The 21,549-nt window shown below is 36.3% G+C and overlaps 2 protein-coding genes across 2 annotated transcripts in view; both read right to left on the bottom strand.

Annotated features, from left to right (window-relative positions):
- LOC121379502 (sushi, von Willebrand factor type A, EGF and pentraxin domain-containing protein 1-like) overlaps positions 1-524 on the bottom strand; it is a 48,664-nt gene extending 48,140 nt beyond the window's left edge. The window contains exon 1 of the mRNA XM_041508146.1: positions 506-524. Coding sequence (XP_041364080.1) covers positions 506-524 — 19 coding nt within the window. The remainder of the gene's footprint in view (positions 1-505) is intronic.
- Positions 525-3,924: 3,400 nt separating this feature from the next.
- Positions 3,925-21,549, bottom strand: part of LOC121379501 (CUB and sushi domain-containing protein 3-like) — a 78,737-nt gene continuing 61,112 nt past the window's right edge. The window contains exons 11-15 of the mRNA XM_041508145.1: positions 21,185-21,364; positions 9,982-10,194; positions 5,780-5,974; positions 4,440-4,628; positions 3,925-4,178 (exon numbers count right to left, since the gene is read on the bottom strand). Of these exons, the coding sequence (XP_041364079.1) occupies positions 3,925-4,178; positions 4,440-4,628; positions 5,780-5,974; positions 9,982-10,194; positions 21,185-21,364 (1,031 nt within the window). The remainder of the gene's footprint in view (positions 4,179-4,439; positions 4,629-5,779; positions 5,975-9,981; positions 10,195-21,184; positions 21,365-21,549) is intronic.

Raw genomic sequence — 21,549 nt, 5'->3', positions numbered from 1 at the left:
CTGTCGCGCCGTACGTGTGCGGTTAGGATGCAGCAACTGAAATCAATGGTTTCTAGAAAAATCGCTCGCATCGCACGCATGTGGTTAGGATGCAGCTTAAAAAAAACTTAGATCCATTCTTAAATTTGCAAGTCATATTTCACTACTTTTACATATATACTGAGCAGCAGAAACAACACAGTAGCTAGTATGCACTAAAAAATTCTTATAGAAATGTCATATCATATATATTTTGCATGCAGACAAATGCCGGTCCCAAGTCAGACCCCCAATCTTAGCGGAGGCTGGACTCGGGATAGGCGTGTTCGAAACCCTAGTAGTACATGTATATGGACACGTTAAACAAGTTACTAAGCTAAGCAGACAAATGTCACATTGGTAACAACTGAAATAGAGAATTCTGTTCAAATCAGAATTTTTATTAATAAAATGCATTTCAAATAGAAAAACATAACCTGAGCCTCATTCCATAAAGCTATCTTAGCACTACTATCATAGTAAATACCATCACAACTGAGCCTCATCTATGATCGCCAGCCCCATTCCATAAACAGCATAGCTTAAAGGCATACTGTCTATTTAAGGACCTTATTTCTCTAAAATGGGACCATTGCCATAATTGTTTCATCGCATCACCTTAACTGAACCATGGAGTATAAAATGTGTCATCTCTCTCAGCAATTTATGTTTTTGAATTATGAACCATTGCCATAATTCAATTATTTTTACAAAATGTCATTTAAAGGGACAAATCAAATTATTTTTGAATAAAGTACATTTAGGGACAAATCAAATTATTTTTGTTCAGGTAATACTTTGTTAGACCATTAAATAGGTCAGTGGTCTGTGACAATATGCCTTTAATTACTGTTGTCATAAATTACGGTGTAAATTTACAACTGGTACGAGACAGTTGTAATTAAGTAAAATGATTTCCTAAGGATACAAACTCTTTGCATAAAAACTTATCTAATATATACATAATGCCTTCTGTGAAACTATGTGTTCAATTGAAATAATTCTAGGCCATATACAACCATCACACAAAAAATATGGGAGATAAGTCAGTCTTATGCATTCAGCAATTATCGCCTAGCAAATAAACTGACAGTTACTTTATGGAAGTCCAACACCATTGAATATATCCATTGTTAAAGGGGCATTTTGGACTATTTTAGGGTTGTTTGTGGAACAGCTGTAAAGTTTACATGTGCCAACCATGAAACTCACTGTAAGTTACTATAATTAACCTTAGCTATGATTTTTTCCGGAAGGTGGGTTTTTTTTGGGGTTTTTTGGGTGTGTGTGTGTGTGTGTTTGTGTGTGTGTGTGTGTGTGTGTGTGTGTGTGTGTACTTTTCTTCAATATGCCATACTACCATAATTAATGCTAAAAAATGCTGTTTTTAAAAAAAAATTTTTTTTTTTTTCAAACAAATTTTATTCCATTTTTTTAATAATTTGAACAATATCTTCATTCATGTAAAGTACAGTTGATACCAATATACCATTTGTACATTACGACATTTCTATATCAAAATATCCGCGAAATATCTATCAAGTTATTTATACCTTTCAGTAAAATTGTAACAAATATACTGAACAGCATTGAAAACGCACCACCAAGAAATGTTTTGATTTGGAAAAGAATACCTTCAAATGGTTTTGTTGTGAACAGCAATAGATTGATGATTGATAATGACAAAAAACAAAAACAAATGCACAATCATTGATTAGTTTTAATTCATCTATGTATAAAAGACATGTGGGGTCACAATGAAAAGTCAATAGCGCAATAGTCAGAGACCACCATCTGCAGCAACACAAGTCATGCAACATCTTCTCATCGACATAAGTCTGTGAATAGTGTTCTGGGGGATAGCATTTCACTCCTGCTGTAGTGCGTTTTCCAGTTCTCTAAGGTTATTTATTTGTGGACGATGAGAGATGTGTTGACCAAGGTAATCTCAAAGATGCTCTACTGGCGATAAATCAGGGGACAGTGCTGGCCATTCAAACATGGAGTGCTGTTCGGTGATGATAACTGATCCCATCCCACACCATAACACTCCCTCCACCCCATCGATCCATCTGGACAAGGCAGTCATTGTGGTAACATTCTCCAAGCCTATGCCATACCCGTAACCAACCATCAGCATTCCTTAAAATGAAACGGGATTCGTCAGAGAATAGCACACCATGCCAACATTGTAATCTCCAATGTCGATACCTTCCTGCCAAGCGTCAGCGCTTATTTCAGTATCGATCAGTCAGGATTGGTCCAACACATGGTCGTTGAGCACGCAGCCCACGCAGCCCAGCAGAGCGAAGACAGCAATGCACAGTGTCTGCGCTGATAACCCCTCATTGACCTTGAACAGTTGGTGCAGTCCTGGCAGCTGGCAGCGTTCAATCACGAATATGGAGGCAAACAATATTGTGATCTTGTCGTGGTGTCGTAACACATCGTTGGCCTGGACGTGGACGGTCCCTGGTGGTTCCTGTCTGCTGGTATCTCCTGTGGAGATTGTTGAATGGTGGCATCCAAACAGCTGTGCAATCACTCTACTCGAAATGCCGACTTGAAGCATGCCTAAAGCACATTCACGTTCCTCAGCTGTCATCCTTGCCATCACTTGTTTAACGTTCCCTCAAAGACTACTTTATAAATGAAAGTGGCTTTTCAGAGACCATCTTTTAAGCCCCAATCAGCACGATTTGCACATTCAATTTACGATTTTCATGCTATGCATGCAATATGTTGTGTTCAGGCAGTAATCATTTTTGTAAGTTATTTGTTGTCATGCATGGTCTATAAGGTAGTACAGTACTTATTCATTGATATTTTTAATGCTGATATACGCCCCATTCACATTTGTTATCATCAACTGGTGGTGTGTTTTCAATGCTGTTCAGTATATATTGCATTATCTTCAGAGTTGGAAGCCAGTACCCCCTTCAAATACCCACTCAGACTTCTAAGGGTTATGACACTATATCACAAATATGGGAGGGGGAGGGGTGTTTATGGAGGGTGTAGTTTTTTCTTTCTTCCTTCTTTCCAAATAAAAATTTGAGAGCTAATATATATTTTTTAATATAGAGCTCATTATTTCTTTAAATAGCAATCTTTATAATTGTACTGTTTAATGTCTGCAGCGGTGTCTTTTGACATATGGGTCTCAGCTGACTGTGAAGAGTGGCATATATTCATACTGAGAGCAGCCCCAAGTTCTAAGTGGGTGGTTGCAGGGGGTACTGGCTTCCAATTCTGAAAATAATGCATCACCCCACCCCCACCCCCGATAAAAATTCAAAGTAACTAACTACCCCAAACTCTATTACTGTCTTTGATTTTGATCAGGAAATACGATTCTGTTATTCAGATTTATTCCAGTTTGTACACAATTAGCTGAAAAAGATGTATTTTCATATTCATATACATGTATGAATACTCTATACAGTACTGCACAAAACAATTTTGGCTAAAACATTTTCATTATGGCTAATAAAAATTCCATTTGGCTAATTTTTTTGCTACAGGTATTTTTGATCCAGGATGAGTCCTGGTATATGGGGGGAGGGGGATTTCCACTACTTTAAATACACAATAATACTATCTAGGGTTTAATTTAGCAATAATTATTTGTTTATACTACTGGTGAATCACATTTGTTATAAATCTAGATTGTTAAAAGAAATGTTATAATAATTTTATATATTTGGTTGTAAAATTTCACCAACTGATTGGAATATTCTATAGAGCCGTAAGGTCACATACCTGCACAAAAAAGTATTTTAACTGATAACATATACTGCCTCTGAAATCACAATGATGTGTGTCAGTACCGTTATATCAGCACTATTTGCTGTGAAACAAGCAAATCAAGTTAACAGGTCTTCTAACTACATACAAAAGGAGACATTAACAATACTTGCTTTTAAGTATAATCTGAATTATGCAGTCAGCAGTGTTGTTTTCTCCATCAGTAGCCGTGTAGGTCACTGTAGTTGCACCTTTGACTGGCTTCCATGGATCAAAGTTTTGAGGATTTACACTTATTGATACCACCAGTCCAGAGTTGTCCTGGGCATCTGGTACAACAAAGCCTGGAACATCCAAACTGTCGATGGATATATTACTAGTTGGACAGTTTGTAAACTGTGGAGGTGTTGTATCTAAAATAGAAAGAATTCATATGATAACAACCAAACTGAAGAAAAGAATGCATGAATGAATGTTTAATGACACCTCAGAAAAGATGCAAGTTGTAACCTCATAAACATTGTTATACTCATCTCAATGGAAGGTACACAAGGGTCTCATCAGACAGGTACAGATGCTATGTCATGCCTCCAATGAATGCCCTACCACCAAGAAACATTTTGCATTAGTTAACTGTTCTGATAAATAAAAAGAATGACAGAAGTTCTGTTTACCTTTACACCTTGGCATGGTTCCATTCCAGTAAACAGTTCCATCTGCTCTAATAATGCAGAAGAGTGCTTCAGGTGGATCGGGTGTATATCCAGTCCATGTGCAGTTATATGAGACAGACTGACCACCCTCGTAACCGTCAACGATCTGTGTCCCTCCACCAGGTGTACCAGGATCAGAGCAGCGAGCAGCTGGCAAAACCAAATTAACAAAATAATAATTAAAAAACAAATTAACAAAATAATAAGTTAAAAGCAAATTAACAAAATAATAATTAAAAAACAAATTAACAAAATAATCATTAGAAAACAAATTTAGATAAGTTACTTGTATCCTCTCATCAGACACATATTTACCAATGCAGTCAGGTGGGGTTAAAAAAGTGAAAGAATAAAAAGCAGAGAATATCTGGAACAATAAAGCGAAAAAGTGTTATTTTAAATTTGGGGAATTGTGCCAAATATGTCTAGAGAGATGAATGATAGATTAAATTATGAAATAAAACTATTAATTTCAACATTGAAATCCAACAGCTGACAAATTAACAAATATTTGGGCTTAATTCACCATCCAACACCTATATAACCTTGAGATTATCAGCACTTACTATACATTATTTAATATCTTCAAAAGCAGCTGTGTTAAAACAAAGTATATCTCTTTTTGATAAAGGTGGAAAAAAAAATAAGTAAAAAAAATAATAACAAGCATTCTGAGAGTATTGCTAAAGCAATAAATGTCCTCTACTGGGCCCAATTTTATTCAAGTTCAAGGGCCATAACTCTGTCACAAATGGGTAAATTGATTTGTAACAGTACATGATAAACCTATATATACACAAAATATCAGATCAATATTTTAAGGTATTGCTAAAAAAAAGGTCTGGAGGTTTTTTTTCGTATATCCTAGCTATATTCAAAGGCCATAATTGTGAAAAATGTGTAAATCGCCATGAAAGTCAACTTGAAATTTGAATTTTTAAGACAACCGTTCATGTGGATTTAGTGTTTACACGAACAATTTTCTTCAGTAGCTCATATACAAATGAAAATGAAATGTTAATGGGCCACAGTAATCATGCATTATTATTATCTTCCAAAAACAGTGATCAAATTTGCTAACACGTCTTTTTAGAATTTCTGACGAACAATTACAGCCTTTGCATGAACGATCCATTGTTTATGTTTATATTGGTTTTGCATAACCGAAAGACGAATGACAAAATCTTCGCGGCCAAATTTTATGGACTGGGACTGTCTGTGCAGACAGAGAGACAGAAGGTCTGAGATGAAAACCTATAGACCCTCCAATTTGACCAGTGGGGGACTAAAATATTACTTACCTTCGCATGTGAGGTTTCCAAATCCCCACCTGCCGTTTGCTTGGCAAGTGACAGTAGACTGACTTCCATTTGATGACAGCCCACTTTTCGTTGCTCCCTCTGTACACTCAAAGGTAAAACTACTGTTTACAGTTGTGTCAGTCACAGTCGGTGTTTTCATTCCAGGAATCTTCTCTGGTTGACCACAATCAACAACTGCAACATACAACCACATTGGATGGAATCAAGTTAGGGCACATTAAATTTTATTCAATTTCAATGCAGTCATTTATTAAAAACACATGAATAGTTTTGTCACCTGAGGCACAAATATTTTATATTTAAAGGTGGACCGGACAGTCTTGGTCTGAAACATTAAGTTTCTTGTTTTCATGAGCTGACGAGATATTCTGACTGGCCTCTTCCATATGACTAGCTCAATTAATGATTTATAAACTGCCGCAGATAATAAAACAAGTTCAGATCAGACTAGGATTATGAAGCTTTGAGGTATGAATTTTTGTCTTCTTTTATTTCTTTAGTTAAAATTATTTGACATATACCATATTTCAAAATCTTAGGTTTACAACTAGAAGTCAGTTCACAAGATTTTTACCTATGTAACCCATTGTTTACATAACCTACAAGTTACAGTTTGACTTGATTTGCTGTGCACCAGTGCAGGGGTGGGGAAAAATAAAATTGTCAATCGGTCCCATGTGACGTCATCATTAAGACGGGGTGGGGGATAGACAAAAAAAGAGGAATAATTAGATTTTTTAAAATAAATAATATATATACTACTCAAAAGAATTTAAGGGTCAAAAATTTATAACCAAATAAGTTTCAGAGTGTATTAGATTGATGATGTAAACTACACCAAAAATTTAATTTATTGTTCCATATTTACAAAAACCCACAAATAAACGTCACTGTATACAAGAAAGTCACATGACATGCTGTCAAAGTTGAAGGTTGTCAAACATGGATTTTACACATTAGAACATTCGTTTAATAGTGTGTGAATCCACCCCTGGCGCGAATACGCTCGACACATCGTTGTCTCATGCTGTTGATCAGACGTCTGAAGAACTCTTGGGGAATGGCCTGCCACTCTGCCATAAGAAGTTGACCCAGATCATGAAGGTTGGCCGGAGGGGCATGGTTATCCCGAACTCTCCTGCCTAATTCGTCCCAGGCGTTCTCTATTGGGGCCAAGTCAGGCGAATATGCTGGCCAATCCATCCTGGCGATACCTTGTTGTCTGAGAAAGTCCGTTACCACCCTGGCGCGGTGGGGTCTGGCATTGTCATCCTGCAGAACTGCCCCGCCGCCAATCTGCTGAAGGCCTGGGAGAACCAACGGCCGGATAATCTCATTCAGATAGCGGATTCCATTCAGATTGCCATCCACCACATAGAGGGGGGTCCTGTGGTGGATAGAGATGCCGCCCCACACCATGACGCTGCCACCACCGAACCGGTGACGTTGTCTAACGTTAACGTCAGCGAAGCGCTCCCCGGGACGTCTGTTGACACGAACCCGACCGTCATTGAACTGGAGACTAAACCTGGACTCATCAGTGAACATCACTCGACCCCACTGAACACGTTGCCACCGCAGATGAAGCGTGCACCAGTGACGTCTGGCCGTTCTGTGACGTGGTAGGAGTGGTGGTCGAACAGCCTGGCGACAGCAGCGTAGATTATTGGCTCTCAGACGATTGTGTATGGTTTGATCAGACACTCGAGTTCCAGTCGCAGTCTGCAGATTGTCACGTAATCGGCGTGCAGTGGTTGTGCGTTGACGTAGAGCCATATTGGTGATGTAGCGGTCCTCTCTATTTGTAGTGCTTCGGGGTCTTCCCGAACGTGGACGATTTCGAACAGAATTCGTTGCTTGGTACCGTTGCCACAGTCGGCCAACGACACTCTGACTGACACCAAGTCTCAGAGCAATATTTCTTTGCGTATTGCCATCCTGAAGCCAAGCAATAGCCTTTCATCGATCTTCGATAGTCAGTTGAAGTCATACCATTGTCGAATTTGGAGTGTGCACCGTACACGAACGCAAGGCTCCAATTATACGGAAATTCAGCATTGGGAACATGGAATACACGTGCAAAGCGTGCAAATGAAGCGCTTTGTGAAAAAGCAAGTTATGGGCACTTAGCAGACCTTTCGCTTTCGCCCTAATTTACGTGCAAATGTAAGCATGTTTTCGCCATTAGAACTAGTCGACAGTGTCAATGACAGTGGATTTTAATTCATTTATGGGTTGCTTAGACCCACTTTCGTCAAAATGGAACAATACCATGCGTGACATTATGGTCTAGCTAATATAACTGACATTCAGAAAATAATGTCGAAAATATCGTCTGACCCTTAAATTCTTTTGAGTAGTATATATACATATGCATAAACTGTAAAAGGTGATATTAATCGCGTTTCACTGTTTGTATGTTTTTATCTTGTATCACGAACGGGAAAACATCAAACATGAAGAAAAGAAGAAAAAAAACGTTTGTCTGTAATTTGATCACATCGGCAAAGAAAAAAAAAATCCAATTGTGTACATTTAGCCCAATGGAATAAATAAATACAAATTAATGTAAGTTATATAAAGGATGAGTTTTCAGTAATTGCAATTTAATTTATTGTACAAAACACTCACAAGGAGCAGGTATTTAGATTTAGATCATTTTTAACATGCCTACATTGTATATCCATTAAGGTTCAGGCATGTCCCCCCCTGGTTCCATCTCTGGCATGGCCAGTGGCTGGACCAGGCGGGGAGGGAGCAGGTATAACACCATTCAGGTTTTTAACAGCTTCATCTAGCACATGTCTAGACTAACTGATTACTAACGACATCGCTGATTGGCTAACCATACACTTGACCTCTACCAGCTCAAGTTATCACAATAACAAACAAACAAAAAAGGTTGAATCCATTTATAATTTTCAAGTCATTTATAATTATTAGATTACTATCACATTGAATAGTCCATAATAAATACATTTATCTCGCCTTCATGTAAAATTCTTTAATCTCATTGGTTGTTTGCCGTTGGACAAATCCCTTATACCCCTGTGGGGGGAGCCAAATTCTCTTATACCCCGTCTGTAATTTACAACAGTTTCCAGCCACCCCAACTAATGCTAAAGCAATAATTAGATTATAAATAACATTGACAATCAATTTTTTTAATTTTATTAATATCTGTTTCAGACTATTTCGTATTACAAACATTTGAAGTTAAAAACTTGTTTATCGATGGAACTATTTTTCGTCACTGGCAAGTGGTTTCGTTCGCGTCCGCGTGGTATGGCTCTGTTAATAAATTGTTAACAATTATTGTCTGGCGTTATTTTGATTATTTGGCTATATGGTTTAACATATCGGCAAGATAAATTCGTTGTAGAAGCATCTCTCGGGGTATATGGCTTTTTATGTACCCTCTGTGTGCTCTTTTACCCCCTCGCCTTCGGCTCAGGGTAAAAGAACACACAGATGGTACATAAAAAGCCATATACCCCTCATGATGCTTCTACAACTTATATTATAGATTATTTCAGTCGATTTTATGTTATTTTAAAGCAGTGTTCACTTCACAAATGCCTCTTGCAATTTTGTCGGGACTCCTTGACACTCGATCCGCTTAGATTCGATTTTAAATTTCTCAACAATAATTCTTCATTATACTAAAATGTGATGAAGCACCGACTTTTTTGGAGATGGGAAATCTAAGAGAAGAGTTATGAACGTTTTGACAACTACTGGACTGTCCAAACTAGTGACCATGTTATGCTCATTTGACTCTATTGTGCAGAGATACGGTCTTGATCATGAATACTAGTTTTGTCATTTCAATTTAATGACATCTCTCAACAGAGTTCATTTTCTAGCAGAAATCAGCATAAATAATTGAGAATTCATCTAGCTAGTACATAGTACATTTTCCCCAGCAGTGCTTTGACTGGTTGGCCTACTATGGATGTTCACCTGATCTTATCCAGCCAAAGTGGTTAGTTTATCATCTTTAAGGCCATTAGGTACCGAGTTCACATCCCAATACTGGCACCAACTCAAAGTATGTTTTAACTGATTAATGAGATGAAACTAGGTCATTATATATATAATAATAAGGATGAACATCAAGTTCTTAATATGGTGATTTAAGATGCGATTTCAACCCCACAGACAAGAACAATTTTCTTTACCTGGACAAACAGGAGAGTCTCCTTGAAGAGAGTAGGACTTGGTCTGGTTGTCATATTCACAGTAAAGAGTCTTGTTCATCAGCGAACCATTTTCCAACAGACATTCCACGTTGACCTCATCACCAAATCCTACGTCAGTGTCTGGAACTATTCTCTGTACTCTAGCTTTCTGGACATCTGTTCCCGCCTTCATCAACTTGGGACATGATATAGCTGAAATATATTTTGTACAATGATATATCAGCTATATTAGATGGTATTGCTGAAATATATTTTGAATAATAGTATTTTCATCAGCAATGATAATAGAGCTAAAATATATTTTGTATATTGTGTAATACTTACTTTTATCAATCATGATAGTAGACCTAAAATATATTTTGTATGCTGTGTAATACTTATTTTCATCAGCCATGATAGTAGACCTAAAATATATTTTGTATATTGTGTAATACTTATATTCATCAGCCATTATTGTAGACCTAAAATATATTTTGTATGCTGTGTAATACTTATATTCATCAGCCATGATAGTAGACCTAAAATATATTTTGTATGCTGTGTAATACTTATTTTCATCAGCCATGATAGTAGACCTAAAATATATTTTGTATATTGTGTAATACTTATTTTCATCAGCCATTATTGTAGACCTAAAATATATTTTGTATGCTGTGTAATGTATATATATACTCAGCCATGATAGTAGACCTAAAATATATTTTGTATGCGGTGTAATACTTATTTTCATCAGCCATGATAGTAGAGTTAAAATATATTTCGTATATTGTGTAATACTTATTTTCATCAGCTATGATAGTAGAGCTAAAATATATTTTGTACATGTATGTTGTATAATATACTCTGTCAAAAAAGAAATGCATAGGTGATGGGGAAAGAAGAAAAGTGTTTGATTTTACAAAATATCGGGGTTTTTTTTACAATGTTTGTTAATGTTCCTGGAATGGGACAGCGTGCCCAAATGCACCCAAAAACAAATTTAATGCACGTTGTGCGACAATTGCAGGAAATCAGCGTGAAATGGTCAGTTAGATGAATCGCACTCAACAGTAGCACGCCACATGAATGTCCATCAGAGCACCATTTCACGTCTCTGGGACAGGTACCAGCAGTTTCAATCAGCTCAAGACCGGCCCAGAAGTGGAAGACCTTGCATAACAACTGCAGCACAAGATTGCTACATCCGGGTTCTGCACTTGCGTCACCTAACTGCCACAGCAATGAACACTGCTGGACGCATACCTGGTTTGACAAGGGTGTCGGCACAAACCATTCAGAACCGACTTCGAGAAGCTGGTTTACAGGCTAGGAGACCATATGTTGGCCCCATCCTGCAACGTCAACATCGACATTTACGTGTTCGCTGGTGCACAAATGTACAAGGGTGGAACTTGGGAAACTGGCAGCGAGTATGGTTCAGCGACGAGTCACGTTTCCTGCTCTACAGCGCGTGATGGACGAACAGATGCAATGTTGCCCAAGTTGACAGATTCGGTGGAGGGAGTGTCATGATGTGGGGAGCCATCTCATACACCGGCAGAAGTGAACTTGTGTTCGTACAAGGCAACCTGACAGCTATACGCTACTGGGATGAAATTCTTTGCCGTAACATACTTCCCATTTTGGATCAAGAGATCATGAACCTTTCAGCAGGACAATGCCAGGCCGCATACAGCACGTGTAACAATGGATTTCCTACAGAATGAGAACATTAATGTGCTGCCATGGCCATCAAGATCGCCAGATCTCAACCCCATTGAACATCTATGGGACTAACTGGACAGACGTGTACACCAGCATGACCCGGAGCCTCAGACGCTTCCGCAACTGTCACATGCACTGCAGGAAGAATGGGCTAGGATTCCACATGCCCAGATTCAGAGACTCATTCAGTCTATGCCAAGGAGATGTCGTGCAGTGATTGCTGCTGCTGGTGGCCACACAAGGTACTGATTTCAGCACCCTCGTGTGACGCTGTTTGGTAACGAAAACGCCTCCACTACCGTCAGTCCATAGCCAGAACATTGTCACATACTCATGTCAAATTTGACTGTGATATGATCATAAATAACAAAATTATGCCACTTTGTATTAAAGAGATAATTCCATGAATATTTCAGCCATGATAGTAGGGCTAAAATATATTTTGTCTGCTGTTTAATACGTATTTTCATCAGCCATGATAGTAGAGCACAAATATATTTTGTATAATACTTATTTTCATCAGTCATGCTAGTAGAGCTAAAATATATTTTGTATACTGTGTAATACTTATTTTCGTCAGCCATGATAGTAGAGCTGAAATATATTGTGTATGCTGTGTAATACTTATTTTCATCAGCCATAATTGTAGAGCTAAAATATATTTTGTATAATACTTATTTTCATCAGTCGTGATAGTAGAGCTAAAATATATTTTGTATACTGTGTAATACTTATTTTCATCAGCCATGATAGTAGATGTGAAATATATTTTGTATGCTGTGTAATACTTATTTTCATCAGCCATAATTGTAGGGCTAAAATATATTTTGTATAATACTTATTTTCATCAGTCATGATAGTAGAGCTAAAATATATTTTGTATAATACTTATTTTCATCAGTCATGATAGTAGAGCTAAAATATATTTTGTATACTGTGTAATACTTATTTTCATCAGCCATGATAGTAGAGCTAAAATATATTTTGTATACTGTGTAATACTTTTTTTCATCAGCCATGATAGTAGAGCTGAAATATATTTTGTATACTGTGTAATACTTTTTTTCATCGGCCATGATAGTAGAGCTAAAATATATTTGGTATATTGTGTAATACTTATTTTCATCAGCCATGATTGTAGAGCTAAAATATATTTTGTATACTAGCTGTGTAATACTTTTTTTTATCAGCCATGATAGTAGAGCTAAAATATATTTTGTATACTGTGTAATACTTATTTTCATCAGCCAAGCTAAAATATATTTTGTATAATACTTATTTTCATCAGCCATGATAGTAGAGCTAAAATATATTTTGTATATTGTGCAATACTTATTTTCATCAGCCATGATAGTAGAACTAAAATATATTTTGTATACTGTGTAATACTTCTTTTCATCAGCCATGATAGTAGAGCTAAAATGTATTTTGTATAATACTTCTTTTCATCAACCATGATAGTAGAGCTAAAATGTATTTTGTATAATACTTCTTTTCATCATACATGATAGTAGAGCTAAAATATATTTTGTATAATACTTATTTTCATCAGCCATGATAGTAGAGCTAAAATATATTTTGTATACTGTGTAATACTTACATGTATTTTCATCAGCCTGTAGAGTAAAATACTTACATGTATTTTCATCAGCCAAGCTAAAATATATTTTGTATACTGTGTAATACTTATTTTCATCAGCCATGATAGTAGAGCTAAAATATATTTTGTATACTGTGTAATACTTACATGTATTTTCATCAGCCAAGCTAAAATATATTTTGTATACTGTGTAATACTTATTTTCATCAGCCATTATAGTAGAACTAAAAAATTTATTTTGTACTTATTTTCATCATCCATGATAGTAGAGCTTTATTTTGTATAATACTTATTTTCATCAGCCATGATAGTCGAGCTAAAATATATTTTGTATGCTGTGTAATACTTATTTTCATCAGCCATGATAGTACAGATAAAATATATTTTGTATAATACTTATTTTCATCAGCCATGATAGTCGAGCTAAAATATATTTTGTATAATACTTATTTTCATCAGCCACGATAGCACAGATAAATATATTTTGTATGCTGTGTATAATACTTCTTTTCATCAGCTACATGTAGATGTATGTTAGATAGTAATCCTATAGTTCTCAAAAGCCACCATAACTCGAAAACCATACTATTTTAATTTGGGAAATTTAAAAATGAAACCATACAATCTCAATAACTGACATGACAAAACAGTTGTTTGTGGAGCACTTTTTAAATAAACATTCTGAGTACCGGGTTCAACAAATTCTGAAAAACAAATTTTCATATCACCCTAGTTCAAGGGCCATAACTCTGTCAAAAATGGACAAATCACTGTGAAAGTCAAATTTGATCTGTAATAGTATATGGTAAATCTATACACAAAATTTCAGCTCAATATATATCTCAAGGCATTGTAAAAAAAAAAAAACATCCAAAAAACTATATGTGGAACAGATGGACTGACAGACAGACAGACAGAAGGACGGAGACATAACTATATATATATATGGTCCCCTACGACTGAAATGGTAGGGGACTATTAATAAAATATATACATGTATACGAAAAAAAAGAGGTAAGAATTGTTTTAGGCAATTATTACAGTTAACATTGCATAATATTCTACCATCATACTGAATACCAGCTTAATACATACCTAAATATACACGTTAAATAAACTTTGTAATTGAGAAACAAGAATTCTAAATATGCATCCCAATCAAGTCTTCTACTAGACTGGTCTGATTATTTTGATTAAAAGTCACATGATTCACTTCGGTAATTCCATGTAGTACAGTGTTCGGGAGAGCTAGTATATACAGTAAAAAAATGACAGGTTCATGTATTACCAATAGACTACTTTCACATTCCTATTGTGCATGCGTGCGAAGAGTAACGTCCATTGACGAAATAGTCTCCATCACGGTTAATAACAAATTGGTGGGGCGTGACAGACAGGTTTTTATGGGCGACTTGAGTAGCTACTGTGGCAAGTAACATGTACATATTTCGAATTAGATGCTATAACGGCCGAGAAAAACGGTCCGCTGAAATTTACAGCGGAATGGTTCAAATTAAAAAGCAGTGCAACAACTTGGACAAAGTCTCTGTGACTTGTATCTGAGGGTTTTCATAATGCCAGATTAAAAGACTTATCTCATAAAAAGTATAAACAAAACATTTGACAGATTCCATAGGTTATGGCATCGATCGATATATATATTTGAGAGAGAGAGAGAGAGGGAGAGAGAGAGAGGGAGAGAGTGAGAGAGAGAGAGAGAGAGAGAGAGAGAGAGAGAGAGAGAGAGAGAGAGAGAGAGAGAGAAAGGGAGAGAGAGAGAGAGAAAGGGAGAGAGAGAGAATATATATGTGTGTGTATATATGTGTGTGTATATATATATATATATATATATATATATATATATATATATATATATATATATATATATATACACACATGTATACAGTCAAACCTGCCTTCGCGGCCACCTCCATATGGCGGCCACCTGTCCATGGCGGCCACCCTGAGGTCCCCCAATGAATTTTACTATATATTTTACCTCTATATGGCAACCACCTGCTCAACGCGGCCAGCGGCCACACTTTTGTCATAAAAAAGCGAAAATGAACCTGCTATCGCGGCCACAATTGTCGGAAATCGTGAAAAAAACCATAAGATGTTTTTGTTAATATAACCAATTGGCTTGATAAACAGCGGTCCTTTAAAGGTCGTCGGTCGCTTAGCTGTGTTTGTTAATGAACAAATGTTTTTAATCTGGATTAACGGTGCGATGTACTAGTCATCGGCGGTGGTCATTAAACGCAGTTGATAAGAGGGTATCCTAAAACATTCGGACTTATATATGACCTGCATACGGCGGCCACCTCTCTATGGCGGCCACTTTTGTCATGTCCCACGAGTGGCCGCCATAGACAGGTTCGACTGTATATATATATATATAGATATGAAGAGTTCAGGCGCAAAACGCGATATATCCATTTTCAGTAAAAAAAATAAAAAATTATTGGTGTATATCACGTGTTGATTACAAAAAACCCGGGACTTATCCAATACAATTTCATAAGGATCAATCACGTTTTGCAGCAAATCAGCGGGCCTACGATTAGCCTTTACTGACATACAATAATGGCTTTAACTAAAAACTAGAAAAAAAATGGTTTATATCGCGTTTTGCACCTGAACTCTTCATATATATATCTATATCTATATACACACACACACACACATTACACACACACACACACAAACACACACACACACACACACACACACACACATATATACATAAATTACACACACACACATACATACATATATATCAGAATGTGTTTTGTTGCATTTTTCTTAGTGTCTATCTAATTGGGAAAAGTAAAAAAAAAAAAGATTTTATGCTGTTACATGTATATCCATAAAATGGGAATTTAAAAAGGGGGGATTTGAGGTGGGGTGGTTGTAGGTAGGTGCCATTCTGTTTACCCATACACACGTTTTTATACAGTGTCAACACGAACGCATTGAGTATTATACAAAATATATTTATTTTCTTTACTGTTAATGTGTTTTCCACCATATCTAAGTATATAAAATACTAGACGGACCTGTGTAGGAACGTCCTGTACAGAGCCGTCATCACTCTATATATATTTATACATTATTATTATTATTATTTAAGGAGTTTCTGTTATTTCTTTTACGTTCATTGGGGTATGAACAAAATAAATCATCCATAAACTGTGTGAATCGGCGAAGCCGTTCTCACATAAGTTTGCGGATGATTTTTTTTTTCATACCTAGATGAATGAAATAACAGACCTGAATGAAATAACAGACCTGAGTGAAACAGGTAATATACATATTAGCTGAATGTAGTATGTATATTACCTGATTATACAGATTAACTGTAACATATAATATATATATATATATATATATATATATATATATATATCAGGGGTGGGGAAAAGCCCTTTTTTCCCGGTCTGGGACCGATTCTCGATCTCTGAGACCGAAATTATTTTTTTAAAAACGCACATTTTCCGGTCCCACTTTTGTCATTCTTGTCGGTCCGAAGCACCTGTCCATTTCTATTTTTGGAACAAATTCCTATCGGTCAAGTGGACCGGCCAGCCCAGACATCGGTATCTCGTGCATGATTTAAAATAATAAATAAATAGTGGTCAATATGGCTGGTGTTTCAGACGTTAGTGATTTTAAAGTCTGCCTAAGTATATCGCCAGTCTCTGAAGTGGGACCTACAGTAGTGTCAATCGACTGCCACTAGGCTAGACATTTGTCAAAGTCGCTGAGTCGGTCAAGAGATTACACAGACATTAACAGTAGCACCATTCTTGGTTTAGAGAGCCATCAAGGTATTACACTCCAATTAAAACAAAGGACCCAGAATCTGCAACTGGTTACAATCAACACCTGTCAACACCTATGTACAGAGCTATGTCGGGTCGAGTGTCCTAGTCTGAAGCAAGAGGCTTCTGTGCAATACAAACTGCTTAAAATAGCATAAAATATAATGAAATAATCTATAAATGTATTTAATGTTGACTGTTCAATGTAGTGTATCCAATAATTATAAAGGATTTTAAAATTAACAAAAGTCAAGTGGGAGTAAGCAGAACAGCTACATGTACTGTTATCTCAAGAGCTAGTAGAGGTCAAATTTCATCCAATCAGTGATGACGTTATTACTCTCTTCGTCTAAACATGTGCTAGCTCAGGCTGTCAAACGCTTCAACGGTGCCATCTTTTATTAATTTTTAGGATACAGTACTGAATACTCATACTTTTTATACATATATGGGAATCAAAATTCATAACTTTTATTCCTTTTTTATATTATTTATTCTATTATGTAAAATATATACAATTTGTGGGGTTTTTCACTGATCATATGTGATTAATTTTTAAAATTTTAAAATGTTTTCATGTTTATCGTTTCGCGTTCATGATTCAAGATAAAACTATACAAATATCACTATGATTTTTTAACAAATTATTTGGCAAATATCGTTTTTTTAAATGTTCTTTTTTTTTTAAATTCCTCCCCCCCCCCACCCCCGTAATGACATCAAGTGGGACCAATTGACAATTTTATTTTTCCCCACCCCTGATATATATATATATATATATTCTACTGAGTATTGTCCAAAATATACATATATTTTCTGTATATACAAAATATATATTTATTTTATTTTATTTACTGTTTACTACCATATCTAAGTAGAGAAAACTAGACCGCCCTGTATAGGAACGTTCTGTACAGAGCCGTCCTGACTACATTTATTTGTTTATATATTTACACACACACATGTTATATATTTTATTGAGTATAATCCGAAATATACATATATTTTCTTTATAGCCTATACAAAATATTTATTTATTTTCTTTACTGTTAATGTGTTTTCCACCATATCTAAGTATACTAGACCGCCCTGTGTAGGAACGTCCTGTACAGAACCGGTAAGGTTTTGGTCCCTTATACGTCACTGGCTTCCGGGCGCGCGCCCAAACAAAAATTGCAAGCTTAATAAATAGCTGGTTTCGAGCTAGTATTTGGAACCTTTTTACAACCTTGCCGCAAGCTTGCGACGAGCTTCTTGCAACCTTGCGACGAGCTTCTTGCAACCTTGCAACGAGCTTCTTGCAACCTTGCCGCAACCTTGTTGCATGCTTGCGACGAGCTTCCTGCAACCTTATTCAGTTTAAACTAGTATTTGGAACCTTTTTACAACCTTGCCGCAAGCTTGCGACGAGCTTCCCGCAAGCTTGTTGCAAGCTTGCGACGAGCTTCCCGCATGCTTGCGACGAGCTTCCCGCAAGCTTGCGACGAGCTACCCGCATGCTTGCGACGAGCTTCCTGCAAGTTTGCGGCGATCTACCTACAAGCTTGCATCAGTGGCAGCCATCTTGCATCTTGTATAATTCTTTAAAAAAACAACAATGGTTTTAAAGTGAAAAACATAAACAGTTAAAACAAAAAAATAGGTGCTACATGTTGTCAGATACTTAGGCTACAAAATTAGTTTACCTGTCTGATAGACATGTTCCATTTATGTGGGATAGTCTTGACTAAACTAATATGCTAAAAAGCTCCTGGTCCTATATTCTTCTTCTTCTTCTTGTTTTATGTTATATTTCTCCACTATCTGGAGATCCACACTGTGGTGTAATTAAGTCATTTGTTTGTTTCTTCTTGTTTTCTTTTTTCTCCTGTTCCACCAAGCAGGATTCAACCAAACTTGGTCCAAATGATCCTCTTATAGACCTGACCAAGTGTTGTTACTTTTTCAGGCCAATAAAAATTCCAAGATGGCCGCCCTGGCCTCTGAATAACTGAGACATTTTTAACTTTTACTCAAGTTCCACCATGCAAATTTAAACCATATGTATTCCTAATGATCCTCTCATGGCCCTGACCAAGTTTGTTATTTTTCGGGCAGATTTAAAATCAAGATAGCTGCCCTGGCCTCTGATTGACAGAGACATTTTTTTGCTTCTTTTCAAGGTCCACCAGGCAGGTTTCAATCAAACTTAGTTCAAATGATTCTCTCATGTCTTACTAAGTGTTGTTATTTTTGTGGCTGATTCAAAATCCAAGATGGCCACCCTGGCCTCTGATTGGCTCAGACATTTTCAACATCTTCTCAAATTCCACCAGGCTATTTCAACCAAACATGGCCCATGTCATCCTCTCATGGCCATGCATATGTTATTATTTTTGGGGCCAATTGAAAATCCAATTATTACAAGATGATTCTGTTTTAACCATATTGTATTATCATTCGTATGTATTAATATTAATTTTGTTTTAATTATTATTGTAAATACTATCTAAATCTGTATCATGTTTCTGTATCTGTATCTGTTTGGTTGTTTAGCCACTGTTCCCACTGAATTTGATAAATCATATGAGAAGTTATGAATTAAAAAAAAATAACCATGAAAATGATTTGGACGTAGCTTTTTCTCCACAAGTGTAGACATGCTTTCACAGTTGAAGATATACATGCAGCAAGCTTACAAAAATGAAAACATGCTTGCGGGAAGCTTGCACAGTTGAAGATATGCATGCAGCAAGCTTGCAAAATGAAAACATGCTTGCGGGAAGCTTGCACAGTTGAAGATATGCTTGCAGCAAGCTAGCAAAAATGAAAACATGCTTGCGGGAAGCTTGCACAGTTGAAGATATGCATGCAGCAAGCTTGCGCATGCTTTCACAAATGAAAACATGCATGCGGCAAGCTTGCAGAAATACTGACTACCTTACGCGAGCTAAATGTTAGCTTGCAAATAGCTTGCATTGCTTGTACTACCTTGTAACAACCTTGTAACAACCTAGCCGCAAGCATGCATTTTTGTTTGGAGGCCTCCTACAAAATGTGCCGACCCTCGTACTTGCAGAACATTAAAATCATTTTCTACGTGAAACTCTGCAACAGGCACATGCGCAGTGGAATGAGAAAGAAGTCTATTGGAAGTGTTACTTAATTAAAATATGTGTCTTGTATAAACACTGTCATGTCGATGTTCTTGAACTGAAACAGTTTAGACCAATTTCTTCTGGGGTAACGACAAGGATTTAATCACATTTATTTTGGCACAAAAGCCAGGTTAGTCTCCACAACAGTTATTCCTCTTTACACTGCAAATAGCATTCACCTTTCAGAGGGGTGGGACTTAGCCCAGTGGTAAAGCGCTCACTTGATGCACGGTCGGTTTGCATCGATCCCCGTCAGTGGGCCCATTGGGCTATTTCTCGCTCCAGCCAGTGCACCACAACTGGTACATCAAAGGTCATGGTATATGCTATCCTGTCTATGGGATGGTGCATATAAAAAATCTCCTGCTGCTAATCGAAAAGAGTATCCCATGAAGTGGCGACAGCGAGTTTCCTCTCTCAATATCTGTGTGGTCCTTAACCATATGTCTGACACCACATAACCGTAAATAAAATAAAACATTTCCTTCCTTCCTTCACCTTTTAGTTGTATTCAGGATGTTGCAATTATCTGTTGTCTATGCACAATACTTATACTGTAAACATACATTTTTAAAGAAAAAAAAAGAAGAAATATTTCTCTTTTCTCTCTTGGGCCAACACATATTTATTTCCCACAAAATCACCTGTTTGAGGTATGTACTAATTGCAAAAAAATTAAGTGCATCAAAATATTTACTTTTATTGTCTTTCTTAAAATCTTACCAGTACGTAATGTGACAAACATCTCCTTTTTCTCCTGTTTTTTAACACTTTAAAATAATATTCATAATTATAGAATAATTTGGTATTTTATAAACAAGTTGCAAAACAGGTACTAAAATTACCCATAACTATATATACACAACTACAATTTTTTAAATTAATTTTAAAAGTCTTATTAATTAATATAGTATTACCTTGACAAACAGGTTGAGAACTATTCCAATTCCTATCAGCAGCACAGGTTAGACTGCTTGTTCCACTCAGTTTCCAGCCTAATGAACAGCTGAAGTCGATTGTCTCCCCAAAATAAAATATTGATCTGTTGCTGTGAATGACACCATTAGCAACATCGCCAGGTCTCCCACAGGTAACAGCTAAAAAGTATTAAAAGAAATTCATTTAATTGTAGATACCACTTTTTATACACCAGAATGAATACAATAAATTGGCATTAACTTAAAGGATATGATTTTATTATTTATGAACAAATAATTTACAATTAAATGCATAAAATATAAAGGTGTCTGCATTTTCTATTTTACCTATGAATTAATTAGCT

This window comes from Gigantopelta aegis, chromosome 8 (assembly GCF_016097555.1).
Source record: "Gigantopelta aegis isolate Gae_Host chromosome 8, Gae_host_genome, whole genome shotgun sequence".
In the NCBI taxonomy this organism is placed as follows: domain Eukaryota; kingdom Metazoa; phylum Mollusca; class Gastropoda; order Neomphalida; family Peltospiridae; genus Gigantopelta; species Gigantopelta aegis.
This window is presented reverse-complemented; position numbering and strand designations above follow the sequence as displayed.